This window comes from Phocoena sinus, chromosome 9 (genome assembly GCF_008692025.1).
Source record: "Phocoena sinus isolate mPhoSin1 chromosome 9, mPhoSin1.pri, whole genome shotgun sequence".
Lineage (NCBI taxonomy): Eukaryota > Metazoa > Chordata > Mammalia > Artiodactyla > Phocoenidae > Phocoena > Phocoena sinus.
Window position 1 is genome coordinate 18,101,023 of NC_045771.1, and position 25,576 is coordinate 18,126,598.

Here is a 25,576-nt window from a genome sequence, read left to right on the forward strand (position 1 = left end):
CCCATTTACCACTGCAACAAAAAGAATAAAATATCTAGGAATAAACCTACCTAAGGAGACAAAAGACCTGTATGCAGAAAATTATAAGACACTGATGAAAGAAATTAAAGATGATACAAAGAGATGGAGAGATATACCATGTTCTTGGATTGGAAGAATCAACATTGTGAAAATGACTCTACTACCCAAAGCAATCTACAGATTCAGTGCAATCCCTATCAAACTACCACTGGCATTTTTCACAGAACTAGAACAAAAAATTTCACCATTTGTATGGAAACACAAAAGACCTCAAAGCCAAAGCAATCTTGAGAACGAAAAACAGAGCTGGAGGAATCAGGCTCCTTGACTTCAGACTATACTACAAAGCTACAGTAATCAAGACAGTATGGTACTGGCACAAAAACAGAAATATAGATCAGTGGAACAGGATAGAAAGCCCAGAGATAAACCCATGCACATATGGTCACCTTATCTTTGATAAAGGAGGCAGGACTGTACAGTGGAGAAAGGACAGCCTCTTCAATAAGTGGTGCTGGGAAAACTGGACAGCTACATGTAGAAGTATGAGATTAGAACACTCCCTAACACCATACACAAAAATAAGCTCAAAATGGATTAAAGACCTAAATGTAAGGCCTGAAACTATCAAACTCTTAGAGGAATACATAGGCAGAACACTCTATGACATAAATCACAGCAAGATCCTTTTTGACCCACCTCCTAGAGAAATGGAAATAAAAACAAAAATAAACAAATGGGACCTAACGAAACTTCAAAGCTTTTGCACAGCAAAGGAAACCATAAACAAGACCAAAAGACAGCCCTCAGAATGGGAGAAAAGATTTGCAAAGGAAGCAACTGACAAAGGATTAATCACCAAAATGTACAAGCAGCTCAATAACAAAAAAACAAACAACCCAATCCAAAAATGGGCAGAAGACCTAAATAGACATTTCTCCAAAGAAGATATACAGATTGCCAACAAACACATGAAAGAATGTTCAACATCATTAAGCATTAGAGAAATGCAAATCAAAACTATAATGAGATATCATATCACACTGGTCAGAATGGCTATCATCAAAAAATCTAGAAACAATAAATGCTGGAGAGGGTGTGGAGGAAAGGGAACACTCTTGCACTGCTGGTGGGAAGTGAATTGGTACAGCCACTATGGAGAACAGTATGGAGGTTCCTTAAAAAACTACAAATAGAACTACCATATGACCCAGCAATCCCACTACTGGGTATATACCCTGAGAAAACCATAAGTCAAAAAGAGTCATGTACCAAAATGTTCATTGCAGCTCTATTTACAATAGCCAGGAGATGGAAAGAATCTAAGTGTCCATCATCGGATGAATGGATAAAGAAGATGTGGCACATATATACAATGGAATATTAATATTACTCAGCCATAAAAAGAAACGCAATTGAGTTGTTTGTAGTGAGGTAGATGGACCTAGAGTCTGTCATACAGAGTGAAGTAAGTCAGAAAAAGAAAGACAAATACATTATGCTAACACCTATAAATGGAATCTAAGAAAAAAAAAATGTCATGAAGAACCTAGGGGTAAGACAGGAATAAAGACACAGACCTACTAGAGAATGGACTTGAGGATATGGGGAGGGGGAAGGGTGAGCTGTGACAAAGTAAGAGAGTGGCATGGACATATATACACTACCAAACATAAAATAGATAGCTAGTGGGAAGCAGCCGCATAGCACAGGGAGATCAGCTCGGTGTTTTGTGACCACCTAGAGGGGTGGGATAGGGAGGATGGGAGGGAGGGAGACGCAAGAGGGAATAGATATGGGAACATATGTATATGTATAACTGATTCACTTTGTTATAAAGCAGAAACTAACACACCATTGTAAAGCAATTATACTCCAATAAACATGTAAAAAAAAACCAAAACACCTAGTAGATTTCATAATTTATGAATATTTTGAAATAAATCTAGGCCAACACCCCTTTCCATTCTACTAGTACAAGCAAACTAAATAAAACATTCACTCAACATTCAAATTATAGGAGATAGAAATTTAAAATATCCCTGGCACTACAGAGAAAGTACCGTAAGGGAATGATGAAAGAAGCATTAAAAGTAACAAAAAGCTAAGTTTACCCTCTGTACCTTTCACATAATGATTTAACTGATATTCAACAAAGAGAACTTACGTTAAATATCCCCAAACCAGACGAACTACTTATGAACAGTTTATTAGAACAAACTCATCTGTGTAGCAAAATAGTGAGGAGACTCATAAGTAGAGGTGAGAAGCCTAACGAGCCTAGTGATAGCTGGTTGTCCAGGAAAAGAATTTCAGTTCAACTTTAAAAATCACCAGAAACCTTTTATAAATTTTAATGTATTTTTAAACGTTAGTCTAAAAAGGTACAGCCTTTTAGAAATGGGTACAACCTTATGTAGAGAGTAAAAATAAGCAACACCATAGCTGGCTTAAAAGCAGCCACCAATTAAGAAAGCGTTCAAGCTCAACAATAATTTTACCTTAATACCAATAACAAGCAAATCAACTCATAGGTTTATACTGGACTAATCTATTAACCAATAGAGGCGATAATGTTAATATGAGTAACAAGAAGTATTTCTCCTTGCATAAGTTTACATCAGTAACTAATAATATATGAATAATTAACAGTAAATAAATACAACTCAACGTTAAACTATTTATCAAACACACTATTAATCCAACAGCCATGCACCCACCCAAAGAAAGATTAAAAAAAGTAAAAGGGACTCAGCAAACATAAACCCCACCTATTTACCAAAAACATGACCTCTAGCAATAACAAGTATTTGAGGCACTGCCTGCCCAGTGACAACTGTTAAATAGCCACAGTATCCTGACCAAAGGTAGCACAAACCTTTGTTCTCTAAATAAGAACTTGTATGAATGGCCACACAAGGCTTTTACTGTCTCTTAGTTTCAATCAGTGAACCTGACCTTCCCATGAAGAGGCGGGAATAACAAAATAAGACCCAATGGAGCTTTAATTTATCAACCCCCCCAAAAAATAACTAAACCATCAAGTGATAACAAAAATTTATATTGGTTGACAACTTGGTTGGGGTGACCTCGGAGAACAAAAAAGCCTCCGAGTAATTAAAGTCTAGACTTACCAGTCAAAACATATTATCACTTATTGATCTAAAAAGCTGATCAATGGAACAAGTTACCCTAGGGATAACAGCACAATCCTATTCTAGAGTTCATACCGACAATAGGGTTTACGACCTCGATGTTGGATCAGGACACCCCAATGATGTACCTGCTATTAAAGCTTCATTTGTTCAACGATTAAAGTCCTATGCGATCTGAGTTCAGACCAGAGTAATCCAGGTCGGTTTCTATCTATTATACATTTCTCCCAGTACAAAAGGACAAGAGAAATAAGGCCCACTTTAAAAAGTGCCTTAAAACTAAATAATGATATAATCTCAACTTAATTAACAGATACAAAACATCTACCCAAGACTAGGGTTTGTTAAGGTGGCAGAGGCTGGAAATTGCGTAAAACTTAAACCTTTACAACCAAAGGTTCAAATCCTCTCCCCAACAAAATGTTTATAATTAATATCTTAACACTTATTATCCCCATTCTTTTAGCTGTAGCATTCCTAACATTAATTGAACAAAAAATTTTAGGTTATATGCAACTTCGAAAAGGGCCAAATATCGTAGGACCACGTGGTCTAATACAACCCATTGCTGATGCAGTCAAGTTACTCAGTAAAGAATCACTACGACCAGCTACATCCTCCATTTCTTAGCAGAATACGCCATTATCATGATAAACATTTTCCCAACAATACTATTTCTAGGAGCATTCTATAACCCCTATATGTCAGTTATACACAACCAACTTTATCATCGGAACACTATTACTAACAATCTCTTTCCTATGAATTTGAGCATCCTGTCCTTGATTTTGATACGATGAATTAATATATTTACTTTGAAAAAACTTCCTAGCACTAACGCCAGCCCTATGCATATGACACGCCTCATTACCTATTACAATATCAAGCATCCATCAAGAAATATGTCTGATAAAAGAGTTACTTTGATAGAGTAAATAATAGAGGTTTAAATCATCTTATTTCTAGAATCATAGGAATTGATGATTAAGAATTCAAAATTCGTGCTACCACATTACACCGTATTCTTATAGTACGATCAGCTAAATAAGCTATTGGACGCTTACCCAAAAAATGTTGGTTTATACCCTTCCCGTACTAATAAATCCCATCATCTTTATCATCATCCTAACAACCATTATCTCAGGAACCATAATTGTAATAACCAGCTCCCACTGACTATTAATCTGAATCGATTTTGAAATAAATATACTAGCCATTATTCCCATTAAAATAAAAAAATTTAACTCACAAGCTCTAGAAGCATCCACTAAATATTTCCTAACACAAGTTACCACATCAATATTACTTATAATAGCCGTTATTATTAACCTGTTATATTCTGGCCAATGAACCATTAGAAAAATCTTTAATCCAACAGCATCGACAGTAATAACCATAGCCCTAGCCATAAAACTAGGACTTATCTCCTTTCCACTTCTGAGTACCTGAAGTTACACAAGGCATCTCGTTAATAGCAGGCTTCATCTTACTAACATGACAAAAACTTGCACCCCGTCACTATTATACCAAATCTCACCATCCATCAACCAAAACCAAGTATTATCTATAACCATACTATCCATCATAATTGGGGGGTGAGGTGGATTAAACCAAACCCAACTATAAAAAATTATAGCTTACTCATCAATTGCTCACATAGGATGACTATCAGCCATTATACTGTAAAACCCAACTATAACAACCCTAAACCTTCTAATTTATATTACAATAACATATTACAGCTCAGCTACCGCTATACTATCGCTATCACACACATGAAACAAAATATCCATTATTACAACCCTCATCCCCATCACCCTATTCTCAGTGGGAGGCCTTCCACCACTATCAGGATTTATGCCAAAGTGAATAATCATTTAAGAAATAACAAAAAACAACAACATTATTTTACCTAAACTAATAGCTATTACAGCACTACTCAACCTATACTTCTACATATGACTCACATACTCTACAGCACTAACTATATTTCCCTCCATAAATAATATAAAAATAAAATGACAATTTGATTTTGCAAAACAATTTTCCTACCAACAATAATTGTAATATCCATAATACTCCTACCCGTTACACCAATACTCTGAGTAATCGATTAGGAATTTAGGTTACACAGACCAAGAGCCTTCAAAGCCCTAAGCAAGTTTACTTAATTCCTGCTTAATAAGGACTGCAAGACTATATCTTACATCAATTGAATGCAAATTAAACACTTTAAGCTAAATCCTCACTAGATTGGTGGGATTACACTTCCCAAGAAACTTTTAGTTAACAGCTAAATACCCTGGTCAACTTGCTTCAATCTACTTCTCCTACCACCAGGAAAAAAAAAGGTGGGAGAAGCCCTGGCAGAATTGAAGCTGCTTCTTTGAATTTGCAATTCAATATGTAAAATTCACCACAGGACTTGGCAAAAAGAGGACTCAACCCCCGTCTTTAGATTTACAGTCTAATACTCAGCCATTTAACCTATGTTCATAAACCACAGACTATTCTCAACTAACCATAAAGACATTGGTACTTTATATCTACTACTTGGTGCTTGGGCTGGGATAGTCGGCACTACCTTAAGCCTACTAATTCATGCTGAACTAGGTCAACCTGGAACACTGCTTGAAGACTATCAGATTTACAACGTAGTTGTAACAGCCCACACATTTGTAATAATTTTCTTTATAGTTATGCCCATTATAATTGGAGGCTTCAGGAACTGACTAGTTCCACTAATGATCGGGGCACCCGATATAGCCTTTCCCCATATAAATCATATAAGCTTCTGATTACTTCCACCCTCTTTCCTACTACTTCTTTCATCATCTATTGTTGAAGCCAGTGCTGGTACAGGCTTTAGCCAGAAACTTAGCCCATGCTGGAGCTTCAGTAGACCTTACTATCTTTTCCCTGCATTTAGCAGCTGTTGCCTCAATTTTAGATGCTATTAATTTTATTACAATTATTAACATAAAACCATATGCCATACCCCAATATCAAACACCATTATTTGTATGATCAGTTTTAATTACAGCTGTGCTACTGCTACTATCATCACCTGTACTAGTAGCTGGAATTACTATGCTATTAACAGACCGAAACCTAAACACAATCATTTTTGACCCTGCGGGAGGGGGAGATCAAACCTTATATCAGCACTTATTCTGATTCTTCAGACATCCTGAGGTCTATATTCTAATTTTACTTGGATTCGGAATAATCTCACATATTGTAACTTATTGCTCAGGAAAAAAGAGCTTTCTGGGTACACAGGTATACTATGAGCTATAATATCAATTGGACTTTTAGGATTCGTCGTATGAGCTCACCACATGTTTACAGTAAATACAGATGTTGAAACATGAGCATATTTTATATCAGTCAGTATAATTATTGCTATTCCAACAAGAGTAAAAGTATTTAGTTGACTAGCAACGCTTCATGGAGGTAATATCAAATGATCACCAGCCATAATATGAGCCCTAGGCTTCATCTTCCTTTTTACAGTAGGTGGACTAACAGGAATTGTCCTAGCTGACTCATCACTAGACATTGTCCTTCATGATATAGATCACATGGTTGCACACTTCCACTAAGTATTATCAATAGGAGCTGTATTCGCTATTATGGGAGGCTTTGTACATTGATTCCCACTATTCTTAGGCTACACACTCAACTCAACATGAGCAAAGATTCACTTCGTAACTATATTTGTTGTAGGTGTAAATATAACCTTCTTCCCACAACATTTCCTAGGTCTACCTGGAATACCACAATGATATACCTAGATGCATACACAACATGAAACACTATCTCATCAATAAGCTCATTCATTCCACTAACAGCAGTAATATTAATAATTTTCATAATCTGAGAGGCATTTGCATCGAAATGAGAAGTGTTAACAGTAGAGCTAACTAGAATGACTAAACGGATGTCTACCATATCACACATTCGAAGAGCCCACTTATGTTAACTCAAAATAGCTAAGAAAGGAAGGAATCAAATCCTCTTCTACTGGTTTCAAGCCAACATCATAATCATTATGTCTTTCTCAATAAATGAGATATTAGTAAAATTTTCCATAACTTTGTCACAGTTAAATTATAGGTGAAAGTCCTATATATCTCCATGGCATATCCTCTCCAATTAGGTTTTCAAGATGCAACATCAGCCATTATAGAAGAATTACTACATTTTCATGATCACACATTGATAATTGTGTTTTTAATCAGCTCCTTGGTCCTCTATATTATTTCACTAATATTAACAACTAAACTAACACATACAAGTACAACAGAAGCACGATAAGTAGAAACTATCCCAACAAACTTACCAGCCATTATCCTAATTCTAACTGCCCTGCCATCATTAAGAATTCTTTACATGATAGATGAAATTAATAATCCTTCCCTTACCGTAAAAACTATAGGACATCAGTGATACTGAATCTAAGAATATACAGGGTATGAGGATTTAAACTTTGACTCCTACATAATCCCAACATCAGACCTAAAGACAGGAGAATTATGACTATTAGAAGCAAATAACCAAGTGGTATTACCCATAGAAATAACAATCCGAATACTAATCTCCTCAGAAGATTTTTATACTCATGAGCCATGCCTTCACTAGGCCTAAAGACAGATGCAATCCCAGGATGCCTAAATCAAATAACTCTCATATCAACACGACCAGGTCTGTACTACAGACAATGTTCAGAAAATTTGTGGGTCAAATTATAGTTTTATACCTATCATCTTTGAACTAGTACCACTAAAATACTTAGAAAAATGATCCGCACCAGTACTATAAATTCATTAAGAAGCTAAATAGCATTAACCTTTTAAGTTAAAGACTGGGAGTTAAAACTTCCCTTAATGGTATGCCACAATTAGATACATCAACATAATTTATTACTATATTATCAATAATTCTGAGATAATTATAATAATCATAAATTAATGAATTAGAAAACAGCACAACAGAATAAATGTATTCAAACATTGACTCTTTGACAAAACAAGATAAATCCCACTAATATAATCAGGGAGAAGAAAATAAGAATGCACAAATACTTAACATAAAATATGAGAACAGAGAAAAAAAATCTCAGGTTCAAAGGAAATTACAACAATTATAAAAGAATTCTTTGCCTAAAACTATGTAAATAAATTTAAAACTCTCCATGAAAAGCATTATTTTTCTAGCAATATACAAATAACCAAAACTGTCCCTAGAATAGATAGAAAACCTAAACTAACAAAGAAGAAACATAAGTTGTATAATAAAAATATTCTTTGTAACTCTAAAACAACAGTTATGTCCAGATAGCTTTAAGGAAATTCTATCAAACTTAAAAGAACAGTTAATTGCAGTATTATACAAATTGTTCTAGAACATAGGGAAAGGACTTTGAGAAATGTTTATAACAAAACCTTTCAAAATATAAAAGCTAGAAAATTACAAATGTATCTTATCTATGAATATTAAAGCAAAAATACTGTGTAAAATATTAGCAAACAGAATTCAGCAACACACTAAAAATAATACATAATGATTAACTGTAGTTTATTCCAATAATATTGACTTAAGGAATCTACTAGCATAATTCACCAAAGCAATATACCAAATGAGAATATTATGATCCTTTCTCCCCAGAGATGCTGAAAAACCATTTAATAAAATGTAGTAATTATTCCTGGTAAATTTTCTTAATATAAGAATAAAGGGACACTTCCTTGATAGGATTGAAAGCAAATTTATTTCAAACTAGAAGCTTATAGTTTGCTTAGTGGAAAAACACTAAAAGCATTCCCATTAAAATTAGGAAAAGATGAATGTAAAATTATTAAATATTTTTTGAAAGTACCAGTCAATGCATTCAGTCAAGAAAAAAAAATGTGAGGTATTAACAACTGGAAATGAGGAGATTTAATTACATTACTACTAGATGATGTTTATCTAGCACATATATAATAATTCAAAAATTAGAAACCATAGGTAGGTAGTTTCAAAATTAATACACAAAACTTAACTTTCTTCTACAAAACAAATTAGAAAATAATACCTAACAATACAACTTAGAAAACGTGTGGGAAAAAGATTTTAAACTATATTAAGGAAGTTAAAGAAAAACTAGAATGGAATAAACAGTGAGACATACCTTGTTTTTAGATAGGTAGATGCAATATTGTAAAGATGTCACTCTTCCTTAAATTAATCTATAAATGTAATGTGATCACAATAAAGTTACCAATGTTAATTTTGGGGCAACTAGGAAACTTTAAAAAAATTCCATATAGAAATACAATAAGGCAAAAATAGCCAAGAAATTGGAGAATTAAAAAAAAAAGAAAAAAGTAATGATGGGGAACTAAGTCATCATAAAACTTACAGTTTTAAAGCTATAGTAATAAAGGGTTTCATGCCATTATATGAATAGACAAGCTAATAGAATAGAATAGAATTCAAAATCAGACCTAGGAGTCTAGTATATAATAATTGTGGCTTTTCCAATCAGTAGAAAAAAAATAATTTACTTAGTAATCTTGTTGGCACACTTGGCTAGATGTTAATGGTACTAGATTGGGAGCTTACTTCTTGCATCAAAATGGATTGCTGATGAATAAAAATTTAGTCACAAAGAAATACAACTTGAAAAGTGTAAGAGAAACATGAGAATTTTAAAACCCAGAAGTCATAGAAAAACAGTAGATATACTGATTACATAAAAATTAAAATTTTCTAAATGACAAACTAAGAAGAAAAGTATGCAACGTATATGACATAGTAAGCCAATCTCCCGAATATATAGAGAGCACTTACAGACCAAGAAGAAAACAAAAAGTACAACTGACAACAAAATGGGCAAAGTATTTTATCAAACAGTTCACATAAAAAAGTCAGTAAATATACCTGTTGTTCATTTGTATATTTTCTTTAGAGAAATGTCTATTCAAGTTCTTAGCCCATTTTAAAATCTGGTTATTAGTTTCTTTGCTTTTCTTCATATATTTTAGAGATTAACCCCTTATCAAATATATGTTTTGCAAATATTTCTCCCATTCTATAGGCTGCCTTTTCACTATCTTGATTTCTTCCCTTGCATGCAGAAGCTTTTTAGTTTGATGTAGCCCCACTTGCCTCTTTTTGCTTTTGTTGCCTGGGCTTTTGGTGTCATATCCATGATATCATTGCCAAGAACAATGTCGTGAAGCTTTCCCCCTTGTTTATTTCTAGCAGTATTACAGTTTCAAGTCTTAAGTTTGTCTTTAATCTGTTTTGAGTTGATTGTTTTGTATAAGGTTCCAATTTCATTCTTTTGCATGTTGACATCCAATTTTCTCAACAACATTTTTACAGACTGTCTTTCCCCCATTGTGTATTCTTGGCACTCCTGTCAAATATCAGTTGACATATATGCCTGGATTTATTTCTGGGCTCTCTATTCTGTTCCATAGGCCTATATGTGTGTTTTTATGCCAGTACCATACTGTTTTGGCTACTGTAGCTTTGTAATATATTTTGAAATCAGAATGTGTAATGCCTCCAGCTTTGTTCTTCTTTCTCAAGATTGATATGGCTATTTGTGGCCTTTTGTGGTTCCATCTGAATTTAGAGTTGTTTCTTATTTCTGCAAAAAAATGCCACTGGAATTTTGATACGGATTGCATTGTTAACATCAGTCATCTTCAGGGAAATGTAAATCAAAGCCACAGTGAGACATCATCTTGCACCTGTCAGGATGGCTATTATCCAAAAAACAAAAGACAAGTTTTGGCAAGGATAGAGAGAAACTGGAATTGAACTGAAATGTAAGTATAAATACAGACCAGATTTTGAAGACATCATATTAAAAAAAATGTAAAATACTGTGATTATATTTAGATTAAATAAAATATATTTAGAAATCAATTTCACTCCCCCCCACCCTTTTTTTTTTTTTTTTACTGGATGAATTCTGTTTATTTATTATTTATTTATTTGGCTGCGTCAGGTCTCAGTTGTGGCACACGGGATCTTTGTTGAGGCACGTGGGCTTCTCTCTAGTTGTGGCATGTGGGTTTTCTCTCTCTAGTTGTGGCGTGGGGGCTCCAGGGCACATGGGCTATAGGGCGCATGGGCTCTGTAGTTTGTAGTACGTGGGCTCTCTTGTTGAGGCATGTGCACTCAGTAGTTGTGGTGTGCGGGCTTAGTTGCCCTGTGGCATGTGGGATCTTAGTTCCCCGACCAGGGATCGAACCCACGTCCCCTGCACTGGAAGGTGGATTCTTTACCACTGGACCACCAGGGAAGTCCCTTTTTTACCTTTTTAAATGTGACTACTAGAAAATTTTAAATTATACACAAGGCTCATGTTATATTTCTGTGGGAACACACTGTTCTAATACCATGATCCTTCTCATTGAAATCAAGTGTGGCAAAGTAAGTTTGCCAATGTTTGAATCCCCAAAACTGCTAAGAACATACAATATGTTGAACGTTTTCATCAATGACCTCACAGTGGTATGGCCACCGTGTTGGGCTCAGCGGACCAGAAGAGACATCATATAAATCTCGTGGTTCACAAAGACTAGGCACCCATCTCCCTAGCTGATATTCCAATAGTATCTGTGTAGTCCGGGGAAAAAATGGGTCACTAATAGAGTCAGCTGAAAAAGGATTCAAACACAATCATGAGTGATAAGAAGGAAAACCCCAATTCCTATAATTTTTTTACATAGTTTATTTTTTTTCCAATAACATTAATTTATGAATACTTGTGGATATTGTTATAAATATGTTATACTTCATGGCATTAAAAAAAATAAAAGTACTAATGAAATTTTGTAATAATTAGTTTTCACAACAGCTAGAAATTAGTTGTTGACCTCATATACTATAAATTTATGCTAAATTCTCACTGCTACTCCAAAGACATTTGTTTCTTGCAGCTTTTCTAGCAAACTGTCTACTGCTGAGCCTTCTTAAACTTAATCACACTGAGGCAACATTTGTCTAATGCGTTAAATGACACTCACTGACCATAATTCCTCACCACCTACTGGAACTATATTCTCAGAGGCTGCTAGTGAACTCTCAGTTACAACTTCTCAGTTCTCATTCTAGGGCCAATTTTTGACACAACACCAGGAACATAATTTGCATAGAATACAATGGGGCTGCCCCAAGTAGGTAATGCAGTGGCCCTCTTTCAATGGGATAATTGTGGGGCATCAATTTGATGTTGATAATCATCCCTCCTTAAGCTCATTTCCCTTGTTTTTTAATGATGCTACACTTCCTAGTTTTCTTTCTATCTTTCACATACTTGGTTCTCCATTTTGTCTCACTGACTCCTCTTGCTCTTTCACCTCTGAAATGTGGCTTTTTAGCTAGATTTAATTCTTGGCTATTTTTTGTACAATAGCAGATATAGCAACTAGACTAGGAGTCAGAGAAACTGAGTTCTATTCTACCACTTTGTTTCTATATGATTTTGGTTGGCCAATGCAGCCTCTCTGAACATAAATCTTACTATATGTAAATAAGGGGTAATATTACCTTCCCTTGCTACTTCTCAGGATTCTTATATAGATCCATTTATCCAACAGTTATTAATCATCTAGTATTCCATTATGTGAATAGAGCACATTTTGTCTACTTTACAGTATGACTCAAAAATGGCAAGGTAGCTGGGCTTCCCTGGTGGCGCAGTGGTTGAGAGTCTGCCTGCCGATGCAGGGGACGCGGGTTCGTGCCCCGGTCCGGGAAGATCCCACATGCCGCGGAGTGGCTGGGCCCGTGAGCCATGGCCGCTGAGCCTGTGCGTCCGGAGCCTGTGCTCCGCAACGGGAGAGGCCACAACAATGAGAGGCCCGCGCACCGCAAAAAAAAAGGCAAGGTAGCTATTTATGAGTTGGAAAATAAAATTAGATCCATACCTCTTACTATTTGTAAATCATAGAGAAATTAAATACCAAAATTCAAACAAGTAGATAAAAGTACTTAAAGGAAATTTAGATGATTATATTCATGACCTCGGTGTAGGGAAGGTCTTTGTAGCTTAAATAGATAAAATAAAAAGCCACAAATGAATGATAAACTTAACATCAAAATAATTCTAAACAACAGAAGCAACAAAAACAAAATTAACAAAGGATTACCATGAATGGGCAATTCATAACAAGGTGGAATATAAATAGTCAAGCATATGAAATAATTCTCAATTTCTGTAGCAATCAAGGAAATGTTACTTAAAATAGTGAGGTACCTTCTTTCTTCCAATAGACAGGCAAAATTTTAAAGACAAAAAAGTGGGTGAAGAAGTCTGCAAAATAGTACTATAAACTTTCTATGAATATGGGTATAGGTATGTGTATAAATGCAAAGAAAAAGGTCTAGAAGGATACATACCAAACTGAGAATAATTGTTTTCTCAAAAAGGAAGATTTGTTATAGGATGGCGGTGAAAATTATCCAAAAAAAAGGATAAAAACCTTATCTTCAATTTCAGAATATCTTCAGATAGATATGTGAATATTTAGAAGAAATATTTTCATGTGTATTTGAAAGTACTCTAAATGTATAAAATTTAAAAAATCAAGTATACATCAAAATGGCCATATACATTTGCAAATGAATGACTTTAAGGAAACTCTTCACACAGGCATACTTCATTTAAATAAAAATGTACTTCCAAAACATTGTGTCCATAAAAATTTGAATCATACTGTAAATGCATTTAAAGAGCTAATTATTTAAAGAAATGTCAAGGTAAATTCTTTTGTTAAGTGAAGTCCTTTACAATGACCACTTTCATTTAGTTTAATTAAAAATCAAACCTTAAACAAACCTTAAAAGTTTGAACTTCATGGGAGGATCATGAAGACAGAGTAGGGCTTCCCTGGTGACGCAGTGGTTGAGAATCTACCTGCTAATGCAGGGGACACGGGTTCGAGCCCTGGTCTGGGAGGATCCCACATGCCGCGGAGCAACTAAGCCCGTGCGCCACAACTACTGAGCCTGCGCATCTGGAGCCTGTGCTCCGTAACAAGAGAGGCCACCATAGTGAGAGGCCCGTGCACCGCAATGAAGAGTGGCCCCCGCTTGCCACAACTAGAGAAAGCCCTCGCACAGAAACGAAGACACAGCACAGCAAAAATTAATAAATAAACTCCTACCCCCAACATCTTCTTTAAAAAAAAAAAAAAGAAGACAGAGTAGGAGGACGTGGAGCTCACCTTCCTCAACAAATACATTAAAAAAAAAAAAAAAAATCTGGGCTTCCCTGGTGGCGCACTGGTTGAGAGTCCGCCTGCCGATGCAGGGGACACGGGTTCGTGCCCCGGTCCGGGAAGATCCCACATGCCGCGGAGCGGCTGGGCCCGTGAGCCATGGCCGCTGAGCCTGCGCATCCGGAGCCTGTGCTCCACAACGGGAGAGGCCACAACAGAAAGAGGCCCGCGTACCACAAAAGGAAAAAAAAAAAAAAAAAAAAAAATCTACATGTGGCACAATTCTCAGAGAAAACTACCTGGAAACTGGCAGAAGATCTCCTATACAACTAAAGCTGCAAGAAAGATCTCCATGTAACTGGGTAGGACAGGAAAAAAGGCACCAGGTCAGGACCTGTGCCTCTGAGAGGGATCTATAAGGAAGAGAAGGTCCATATGGGCAGACCCTTACCCTGGGGAGGGAACAGACAGACTCACAATCTGGGCATCCATGTCTTGGGGTCCCGCACAAAGGAGACAAGCCCTCTTGCCTGCTGGGAAATCCACTGAGACAGAGAGAACAGCTGGAGAAGCCTAGACTCTACTTGTGAGGAGTGCACGTGAGCTGGCTTGCTAATAATCAAGGTGGAGAGAGCCTTGCACTGGCAGCTGCTGCCTTCCTGCACTTCCCAATTGCAAGGGGTGAACGCCCTGTCTCTGCTCAAACCACACCACAGCCTGGTGCGAGATCAGGGCAAAGATTTGGTCTAACTGCACAGGATCAGACCAGGGTGCATGCGGTGTGATCCAGGCATAGCTGTGGTGACCACTGTCAGCACACACACAAGGCAGTGCCACGGTAACGTGCAGCAGCTACGTGCTGAATCTTGGGCAGACAGGTCCTGGTGAGGAGTGTGAAGCAATCTGTTCCCCAGTGAGAGCACACTGGCTCCGCCCACTCCACGCTGCAGCTCAGCACCAGATATGTGGCAGACAGGTCCAGGGAGGAGTGGGCCACAGAGGCAGCCCAGATCCCAGGCAGCAGCACAGCCACCTCAATTTCTGCAGCCACAATGCCCACATCCTCAGCCTCAGCCTCCTCCACACCACAGCCTTGTACTAGACCTGGGACAAACACAATGCAGAAAGGGATACGACCTTGGGCTGCATCTGAGAGGAACCGCAGAGACCTACACAGGCAGTGCACAGGTTTGCTGTGACCACAAGAGCCTCACTTGCTTCAGCAATCATCTCCTTTGGGGAAGGGCACGCACTCAAGGGCAATGGAACCTTACTGAACCCAACCCTCAGGACTTCTACTCCAAAACCTGGGAGCAAACCCAGAACCCAACGAGGCAATGACAACCACGGAGAAAGAGGAAACCCCACCTCACATCAAGCACAGACTCTAGACACTACAAAACAAATCACACCCCTTATCAAGGGGATAATGGCCCGCAAACTCTGAAGAAAGATGTGGCTGGTATCCATACCAAAACCAGCCCTCGCACCAAAAATATTGAACTCACACAGTCTACACAGGGGTGCTCCCACATAAAAACACCCCTTAGGACCACAGTAGATAACTGTTTCTCCTAAATTCATAGAGACAGAGAAAGTTAAGTAAAATGAAAAAGCAGAGGAACTACTACTACTCCCAATTAAAAAAACAAGAGAACTCCCCTGAAAGAACAACTAATGAAACAGACCTCACTGGTCTTCTAAGCCCCAACTTCAAAAAGGAAGTAATAAAAATGCTGAAGGAATTAAGAAAGATTATCAATAGAAATGCAGATCACTGTAACAAGGAGCTAGACTATATAAATGAAACAGTCAAAATTAGCTAATTCAATTGCCAAGTAAAAAACCAATCTAGAAGCAATGAATAGCAGACTAAGTGCTGCAGAAGAATAAATAAGTGATCTGGAAGATAGAATAATGGAAACCACCCAATCAGAATAGCAGACAGAAAGACAACAAAATGAAAGCAACACATGAGGTTTACAGGATAATATAAAGAGTGCAAACCTACGCATAATAGGGGTTCCAGAAGGAGAAGAGAGAGAAACGGGGATTGAAAATGTACTTGAAGAAATTATGGCTGAACACTTCCTAAAATCTAAAGAAGGAAACCGATATCCAGGTACAGGAAGCACAGAGGGTCCCAAACAAGATGAACACAAACAGACCCACACCAAGACATTATCAGCATTAAAATGGCAAAAGTTAAAGAGATGATTCTAAAGGCTGGAAGAGAAAAACAGAGTCAGTTACAAGGGAACTCCCATAAGGCTATCAGCTGATTTCTCTGCAGAAACTGTGCAGATCAGAAGGGAGTGGCATGATATATTCAAAGTCCTGAAAGGGAAAACCCTGCAATCTGCGATACTCTACCCAGCAAGATTATCATTTAGAATAGGAGGAGAGATAAAAAATTTCTCAGACAAGCAAAAACTGAAAGAATACAGCAATATTAAATCTAACCTAAAAGAAATATTGAAAGGTCTTCTCTAAATAGAAAAGAAGCAAGTATCTATAGGAAAGGCAAATATATAAAAGGACTGAAGATCACTTTAATAAGTCAGTACATAAATTTTTAAAAATCCAAAAAAATTGTAAAAGTGATTATATCTACTATTAATGGTAAAAGGATATGCATGAGGATGTAAAATAGGACATCAAAATCACAAAATGTAGGGGAGGGGAGTATAAAAATGAATATCTTTTAGAATGTGTTTAAACTTGTATGACTATCAGTTTAAAGCAAGTAGATATAGTTATGGGTTAACATACTTGAAAACCAGGGTAACCACACATCAAAAAGATACAACAGATTCACAGAAACCAAAAAGAAAGGAACTCAAGCATAATACAAAAGAAAACCATTAAACCACAAAAGGGAAAACAAAAAGAAGAAATGAACAAGAAAGAACTACAAAAACAACTAGAAAACAAGGTTTAAAATGGAAATTAAGTGCAGCTCTATTTACAACAGCCAGGACATGGAAGCAACCCAAGTGTCCATCGACAGATGAATGGATAAAGAAGATATGGCACATATATACAATGGAATATTACTCAGCCATAAAAAGAAACAAAATTGAGTTATTTGCAGTGAGGTGGATGGACCTAGAATCTGTCATACAGAGTGAAGTAAGTCTGAAAGAGGAAAACAAATACCGTATGCTAACACATATATATGGAATCTAAAAAAAAAGGATCCTGAAGAACCTAGGTGCAGGACAGGAATAAAGATGCAGACGGTAGAGAATGGGCTTGAGGACATGGGGAGTGGGAAGGGTAAGCTGGGACGAAGTGAGAGAGTGGCATGGACATATATACACTACCAAACATAAAATAGATAGCTAGTGGGAAGCAGCCGCATAGCACAGGGAGATCAGCCTGGTGCTTTGTGACCACCTAGTGGGGTGGGATAGGGAGGGTGGGAGGGAGACGCAAGAGGGAGGAGATATGGGGATATATGTATATGTATAACTGATTCACTTTGTTATAAAGCAGAAACTAACACACCACTGTAAAGCAGTTATACTCCAATAAAGATGTTAAAATAAATAAATAATAAAATAAAATAGAAAAATAAATAAGATGGCAATAAGTACACACCTATCAATAATTACTTTAAATGTCAATGGACTAAATCCTCAAATCAAAAGAAAGAGTGACAGACTGGATTAAAAAACAAACACCAACAGTATGCTGCCTACAGGAGACTCACTTTAGGGCAAAAGACACACACAGATTGAAAGTGAGGCGATGGAAAAGGATATTTCATGCAAATGGAAACAATAAGAAAGTAGGAATAGCAATAATCATATCAGACAAAATAGACTTTAAACAAAGGCCATAAAGAAAGACAAAGAAGGACAGTATATAATGATAAAGGGGGCAATACAAGAAGAGGATATTATACTCATTTACATATATGCCCCCAATATAGGAACACCTAAATATATAAAACAAATACTAACAGACATAAAGAGAGAGATTGACAGGAATACAATAATAGTAGGAAACTTTAACACCCCACTGACATCAATGAACAAATCTTCCAGACAGAAAATCAGTAAGGCAACAGAGATCCCAAATGACACAACCAGCTGGACTTGATACCTACAGGACACTACGTCAAGCCCCCCGCCCCTTAATACGCATTCTTTTCAAGTGCACATGGAACGTTCTCTAGGATAGACCACATATTAGGTTACAAAACAAGTCTCAACAAATTTAAGAGGATAGAAATTATCTCAAGTATCTTTTCTGACCACAATGGTATGATACTAGAAATCAACCACAGAAAGAAAAATGGGAGAAGAATGAACACATGGAGACTAAGCAACATGCTACTGAAAAAAACCAATGGGTAAGTGATGAAATCAAAGAAGAAATTGGAAAATACCTGAGCACAAAGGAAAATGAAAACACAAACTTCTAAAATCTATGGGATACAGTAAAAGCAGTTCTAAGACAGAAGATCACAGTGATATAGGCTTTCCTCAGGAAGGAAAAAAAAAACTCAAAAAAACAACCTAACCTACCACCTAAAAGAATTTTAAAAAAAGAACAAGAAAAAAACCAATGTCAGCAAAAGGAAGGAAATAATAAAGTTAAAAGAGGAAATAAATAAATTAGAGATCCAAAAAACAATAGAAAGGATAAAAAACCCAAGAGCTGGTTTTTTTGAAAAGATAAACAAAATCAACACACCTCTAGCCAGGCCTGCCAAGAAGAAAAGAGAGAGGACCCAAATAAACAAAATAGGAAATGAAAGAGGAGAAATAACAACCAATATCGCAGAAATACAAAAAACTGTTAAGAGAATACTATGAGGAAGTATATGCCAACAAATAGTTTCTAGAAACACACAGCCTGCCAAAACTGAGTCAAGAAGAAACAGATAACTTGCGCAGACCAATCACTACAAGTGAAATAGAATCAGCAATAAAAAAAACCTTCCTGCAAACAAAAGTCCAGGACCAGATGGCTTCACTGGGAAATTCTACAGAACATACAAAGAAGAACTTACACTGATCTTTCTCAAACTATTCCAAAAAACTGAAGACGAGGGAACACTCCCAAACTTATTCTATTAAGCTACCATCGCCCTGATAACAAAACCAAAAAGGGACTACAAAGAAAGAAAATTACAGGCCAATATCTGTGATAAATACAGATGCAAAAAATCCTTAACAAAATATTAGTAAGCCAAATACATAAAAAGGATCATACACTATGGTCAAGTTGGATTCATTCCAGGTTTGCAAGGGTAGTTCATCATACGGAAATCAATCACTGTGATACACCACATTACCAAGAGGAAAGCCAAAAACCACATGATCATTTAAATAGGCACAGAAATGCTCGGATCATCTAGACAGAAAATCAATAAGGAAACACAGGCCTTAAATGACACATTCACCAGATGGACTTAATTGATATTTATAGAACATTCCATCCAAAAGCAGCAGAATAGACTTCCTTCTTAAGTGCACCTGGAACATTCTCCAGGATAGATCAGATGCTGGGTCACAAATCAAGCCTCAGTAAATTTAAGAAAACTGAAATCATATCAAGCATCCTTTCTAACTACAATGTTATGAGATTAGAAATCAGTTACAGGGAAAAAACTGTAAAAAAACACAAACACATGGAGGCTAAACAATATGTTACTAAACGACCAATGGATCACAGAAGAAATCAAAAAGGAAATCAAAAAATACCTAGAGACAAATGACAGTGAAAACACGATGATCCAAAACCTATGGGACGCAGCAAAAGCAGTTCTAAGAGGGAAATTTATAGCAATAAAATCTTACCTCAGAAAACAATAAAAATTCTCAAACAACCTAAATCTTACACCTATAGCAACTAGAGAAAGAAGAACAAACAAAACTCAATGTTAGTGGAAGGAAAGAAATCATAAAGATCAGAGGAGAAATAATGAAATAGAGACAAAGAAAACAATAGAAAAGATCAATGAAACTGAAAGCTGGATCTTTGAAAAGATAAACAAAATCGATAGATCTTTAGCCAGACTCATCAAGAAAAAAAAGGAGAGGGTTCAAATCAATAAAATTAGAAATGAAAAAGGAGAAGTTACAATGGACACCACAGAAATACAAAGGAACATAAGAGACTACTACAAACAACTATATGCCAATAAAATGGACAACCTAGAAGAAACGGACAAATTCTTAGAAGGGTACAACCTTCCAAGACTGAACCAGGAAGAAACAGAAAATATGAACAGACCAATCAGAAGTACTGAAATTGAAACAGTGATTGAAAACCTTCCAACAAACAAAAGTCCAGAACCAGATGGCTTCAGAGGCGAATTCTATCAAACATTTAGTGAAGAGCTAACACCCATCCTTCTCAAACTCTTCCAAAAAATTGCAGAGGCAGGAACACTCCCAAGCATATTCTACATTAAAAGGATCATACACCATGATTTATCCCAGGGATGCAAGGATTCTTCAACAACTGCAAATCAATCAGTGTGATACACCACCTTAACAAACTGAAGAATAAAAACCATATAATCATCTCAATAGATGCAGAAAAAGCATTTGACAAAATTCAACACCCATTTATGATAAAAACTCTCCAGAAGTGGGCATAGAGGGAACTTACCTCAACATAATAAAGGCCATATATGGCAAACCCACAGCTAACATCATGTTCAATGGTGAAAAGCTAAAAGCATTCCTTCTAATATCAGGAACAAGACAAGGACACCCACTGTCACCACTTTCATTCAACATAGTTTTGTAAGTCCTAGCTACAGCAATAAGAGAAGAGAAAGAAATAAAAGGAATCGAAATTGGAAAAGAAGAAGTAAAATTACCACTGTTTGCAGATGACATGATATTATACACAGAAAATCCTACAGATGCTACCAGAAAAGTACTAGAGCTCATCAATGAATTAGGTAAAGTTGTGTAAAGTCTGTGTACAAAATTAATACACAGAAATTTCTTGCATTCCTATACACTAACAACAAAAGATCAGAAAGAGAAATTAAGGAAACAATCCCATTCACCATTGCATCAAAAAATATAACCTACTAAGGAGACAAAAGACTTGTACTCTGAAAACTATAAGACACTGATGCAAGAAATCGAAGATGATACGAACAAATGGAAAGATATACCATGTTTCTGGATCGGAAGAATCAATACTGTCAAAATGACTATACTACCCAAGGCAATCTACAGATTCAGTGCAATCCTTATCAAATTACCAATGGCATTTTTCACAGGACTAGAACAAAAAATTTAAAATTTGTATGGAAACACAAAAGACCCTGAATAGCCAAATCAATCCTGAGAAAGAAAAACAGAGCTGGAAGAATCAGGCTCCCTGACTTCAGACGATACTACAAAACAGTGTGGTACTGGCACAAAAATAAACACATAGATCAATGGAACAGGATAGAAAGCCCAGAAATAAACCCACACACCTATGGTCAATTAATCTATGACAAAGGAGGCAAGAATATACAATGTAGAAAAGACAGCCTCTTCAATAAGTGGTGCTGGGAAAACTGGACAGCTACATGCAAAAGAATGAAATTAGAACATTCTCTAACACCATATACACACATAAAGTCAAAATGGATCAAAGACCTAAATGTAAGGCCAGATGCTAAAAAATCCCTAGAGGAAAACATAGGGAGAACAATCTTTGACATAAATTGCAACAATTGTGTTCTTTGATCCACCTCTTAGAGTAATGAAAATAAAGCAAAAATAAACAAATGGGATCTATTTAAACTTAAAAGTTTCTGCACAGCAAAGGAAACCATAACCAAAACGAACAGACCCACAGAATGGGAGAAAACATTTGCAAACGAAGTGACCAACAAGGGATTAATCTCAAATTATACAAACAAAAACAAACAACCCAATCCAAAAATGGGCAGAAGATCTAAACAGACATGCCTCCAAAGGAGACATACAGATGGCCAACAGGCACATGAAAAGATGCTCAACATCACTAATTATCAGAGAAATGCAAATGAAAACTACAATGAGGTATCACCATACACCAGTCAGAATGGCCATCATCAACAAGTCTACAAACAATAAATGCTGGAGAGGGTGTGGAGAAAAGGGAACCCTCTTGTACTGTTGGTGGGGATGTAAACTGGTACAGCCACTATGGAGAACAGTAAGAAGGTTCCTTAGAAAACTAAAAATAGAACTACAATGATCCAGCAATCCCACTTCTGGGCACATATCCAGAGAAAGCCATAACTGAAAAGCTACATGCAGCCCAATGTTCAGCACTATTTACAACAGCCAAGACATGGAAGCAACCTAACTGTCCATTCACAGAGGAATGGATAAAGAAGATGTGGCACATATATACAATGGAATATTACTCAGCCATAAAAATAGTGAAATAATGCCATCTGCAGCAACGTGGATGGATCTAGAGCTTATCATACTAATAAGTCAGACAGAGAAAGACAAATATCATATGAAATCACTCATATGTGGAATCTAATTTTTAAAAATGATACACATGAACTTATTTACAAAACAGAAACCGACTTAATAGATTTCAAAAACAAACTTATGGTTACCAAAGGGGAAACGTTGGGCAGGGAGGAATAAATCAGGAGCTTGGGATTACATACAGACACGACTATATATAAGATAGATAACCAGCAAGGACCTACTGTATAGCACAGGGAACTCTACTCAGTATTCTGTGATAACCTATATGAGGAAAGAATCTGAAAAAGAATGAATATACGTATATGTATAACTGAATCACTTTGCTGTATACCTGAAACTAAAACAACATTGTGAATCAACTATACGCCAATAAAATTTAGAAACCAACCAACAAACAAATAACAATCCAGTCAAAAAATGAGCAGAAGACTTATTTAGATATTTTTCCAGAGAAGACATGTAGATGACCAACAGGCCCACAAAAAGATGTTCAACATCGTTAATTATTAGAGAAATGTAAATCAAAAGCACAATGAGGTATCACTCAAACAGGTCAGAATGACTATCATCAAAAAGTCTACAAATAATAAAGCTGGAGAGGGTGTGGAGAGAAGGGAACCCTCCTACACTGTTGGTGGAAACGTAAATTGGTGCAGCCACTATGGAAAACAATATGGAGGTTCCTTAAAAAGCTAAAAGTAGAGCTACCATATGATCCAGCAATCCCATTCCTGGGTATATATCCAGAAATAACTAAAACTCTAATTTAAAAAGATACATACACCCCAGGGCTTCCCTGGTGGCGCAGTGGTTGAAAGTCCGCCTGCCGATGCAGGGGACATGGGTTCATGCCCCGGTCCGGGAAGATCCCACATGCCGCGGAGTGGCTAGGCCCGTGAGCCATGGCCACTGAGCCTGCGTGTCCGGAGCCTGTGCTCCACAATGGGAGAGGCCATAACAGTGAGAGGCTCATGTACCACAAAAAAAAAAAAAAAAAAAAAAGATACATATACCCCAATGTTCATAGCAGCAGTATTTACAATAGCCGAGACATGGAAGCAACCCATATGCCTATCAACAGATGACTGGGGGCTTCCCTGGTGGCGCAGTGGTTGAGAGTCCGCCTGCGGAAGCAGGGGACGCGGGTTCGTGCCCCGGTCCGGGAAGATCCCACATGCCGCAGAGCGGCTGGGCCCGTGAGCCATGGCCGCTGAGCCTGCGCGTCCGGAGCCTGTGCTCCGCAACGGGAGAAGCCACAGCAGTGAGAGGCCCGCGTACCGCAAAAAAAAAAAAAAAAAAAAAAACAGATGACTGGCTTAAGAAGATGTGGTGTGTGTGTTCGTATATATATATAATGGAATATTACTCAGCCATAAAAAAGAATGAAATATTGCCATTTGCAACAACATAGATGGACCTCGAGAGTATTATACTTAGTGAAATAAGTTAGACAGAGGAAGACAAATATTATATCACTTATATATAGAATCTAAAAAATAATACAAATGAATCTATATACAAAACAGAAACAGACTCACAGACACAGAAAACAAACAGTTATCAGAGGGGAAAGGAAGGGGGAGGGATAAATTAGGAGTACGGGATTAACAATCTACTACATATAAAATAGATAAGAACAAGGATTTACTGAATAGAACAGGGAATTATGTTATCTTGAAATAACCTATAATGGGAAATTATCTGAAATATATATATATACAACTGAGTCACTTTTCTGTATACCCGAAACTAACAGAATAGTGTAAATCACCTATACTTCAATTAAAAAAAAAGTTTGAAGTCCAAAATACTCTTATAAAAGTAAATACATATCTCCTTACCAATAACAGAATAATAATTCCCTATATTATTCACTGACATTTTTTTCCTAGTGCTCTCTCATTTTTCATCCACTTAAGGTATTATCAGAAAGAGAAGGGGGAATATATGAATAATCTCAAACCTGTTAAAAGTGCACACTGATGGATGTCTTCATTTACAAACTTCATAAAGGTATCCTCATCCTAAAACAAGAGAGTTTTAAATTAGTTATCTTTTAAAAACCAGCAGTTTCCCAATCCAGAAATTTTTTACATCTACCTTAGTACTTAGAATTGAGTGTGTCTTTAATCTTTAATAAATGAAAAAATTCAAGGTTATTATTGGCTATTGGTCTCAAAGCACCCAACACTTCAAATATCCTGAAACAAAGTTTTCATCTTTCATTTCTCTTCTTCCACAAGGTAAGGTCATATTAATGATTATAGAGAAGGAACAGTTTAAAGATTCTTGGTAAACCTGGCAAAACAGGTTAAATTACAACTAAAATTAACCAAAAACAGAAGAAAAAAGAAACACAGAAAGCCATTGCCGGGACTTCCCTAGTGACTCAGTGGTGAAGAATCCGCCTGCCAATGCAGGGGACACGGATTTGAGCCCTGGTCTGGGAAGATCCCACATGCCGCGGAGCAACTAAGCTTGTGCAGGAGCAACTACTGAGCCTGCACTCCAGAGGCCGCGAGCCACAACCACTCAGCCCGAGTGCCACAACTACTGAAGCCCTCGCACCTAGAGCCTGTGCTCCCCGGCAAAGAGAAGCCACCGCAATGAGAAGCCCGCGCACCGCAACGAAGAGTAGCCCACGCTCCCCGCAACCAGAGAAAGCGCGCGTGCGCGCAGCAAGGAATGCAGCCAAAAATAAATAAATAAA

The 25,576-nt window shown here is 36.9% G+C and overlaps 1 protein-coding gene across 1 annotated transcript in view; it reads right to left on the reverse strand.

Annotated features, from left to right (window-relative positions):
* The window catches only part of AGBL3 (ATP/GTP binding protein like 3), a 105,101-nt gene that overhangs the window by 78,449 nt on the left and 1,076 nt on the right, over positions 1 to 25,576 (reverse strand). Inside the window, 3 exon segments of the mRNA XM_032642618.1 lie at position 11,119; positions 11,658 to 11,839; positions 24,830 to 24,890. Coding sequence (XP_032498509.1) covers position 11,119; positions 11,658 to 11,839; positions 24,830 to 24,890 — 244 coding nt within the window.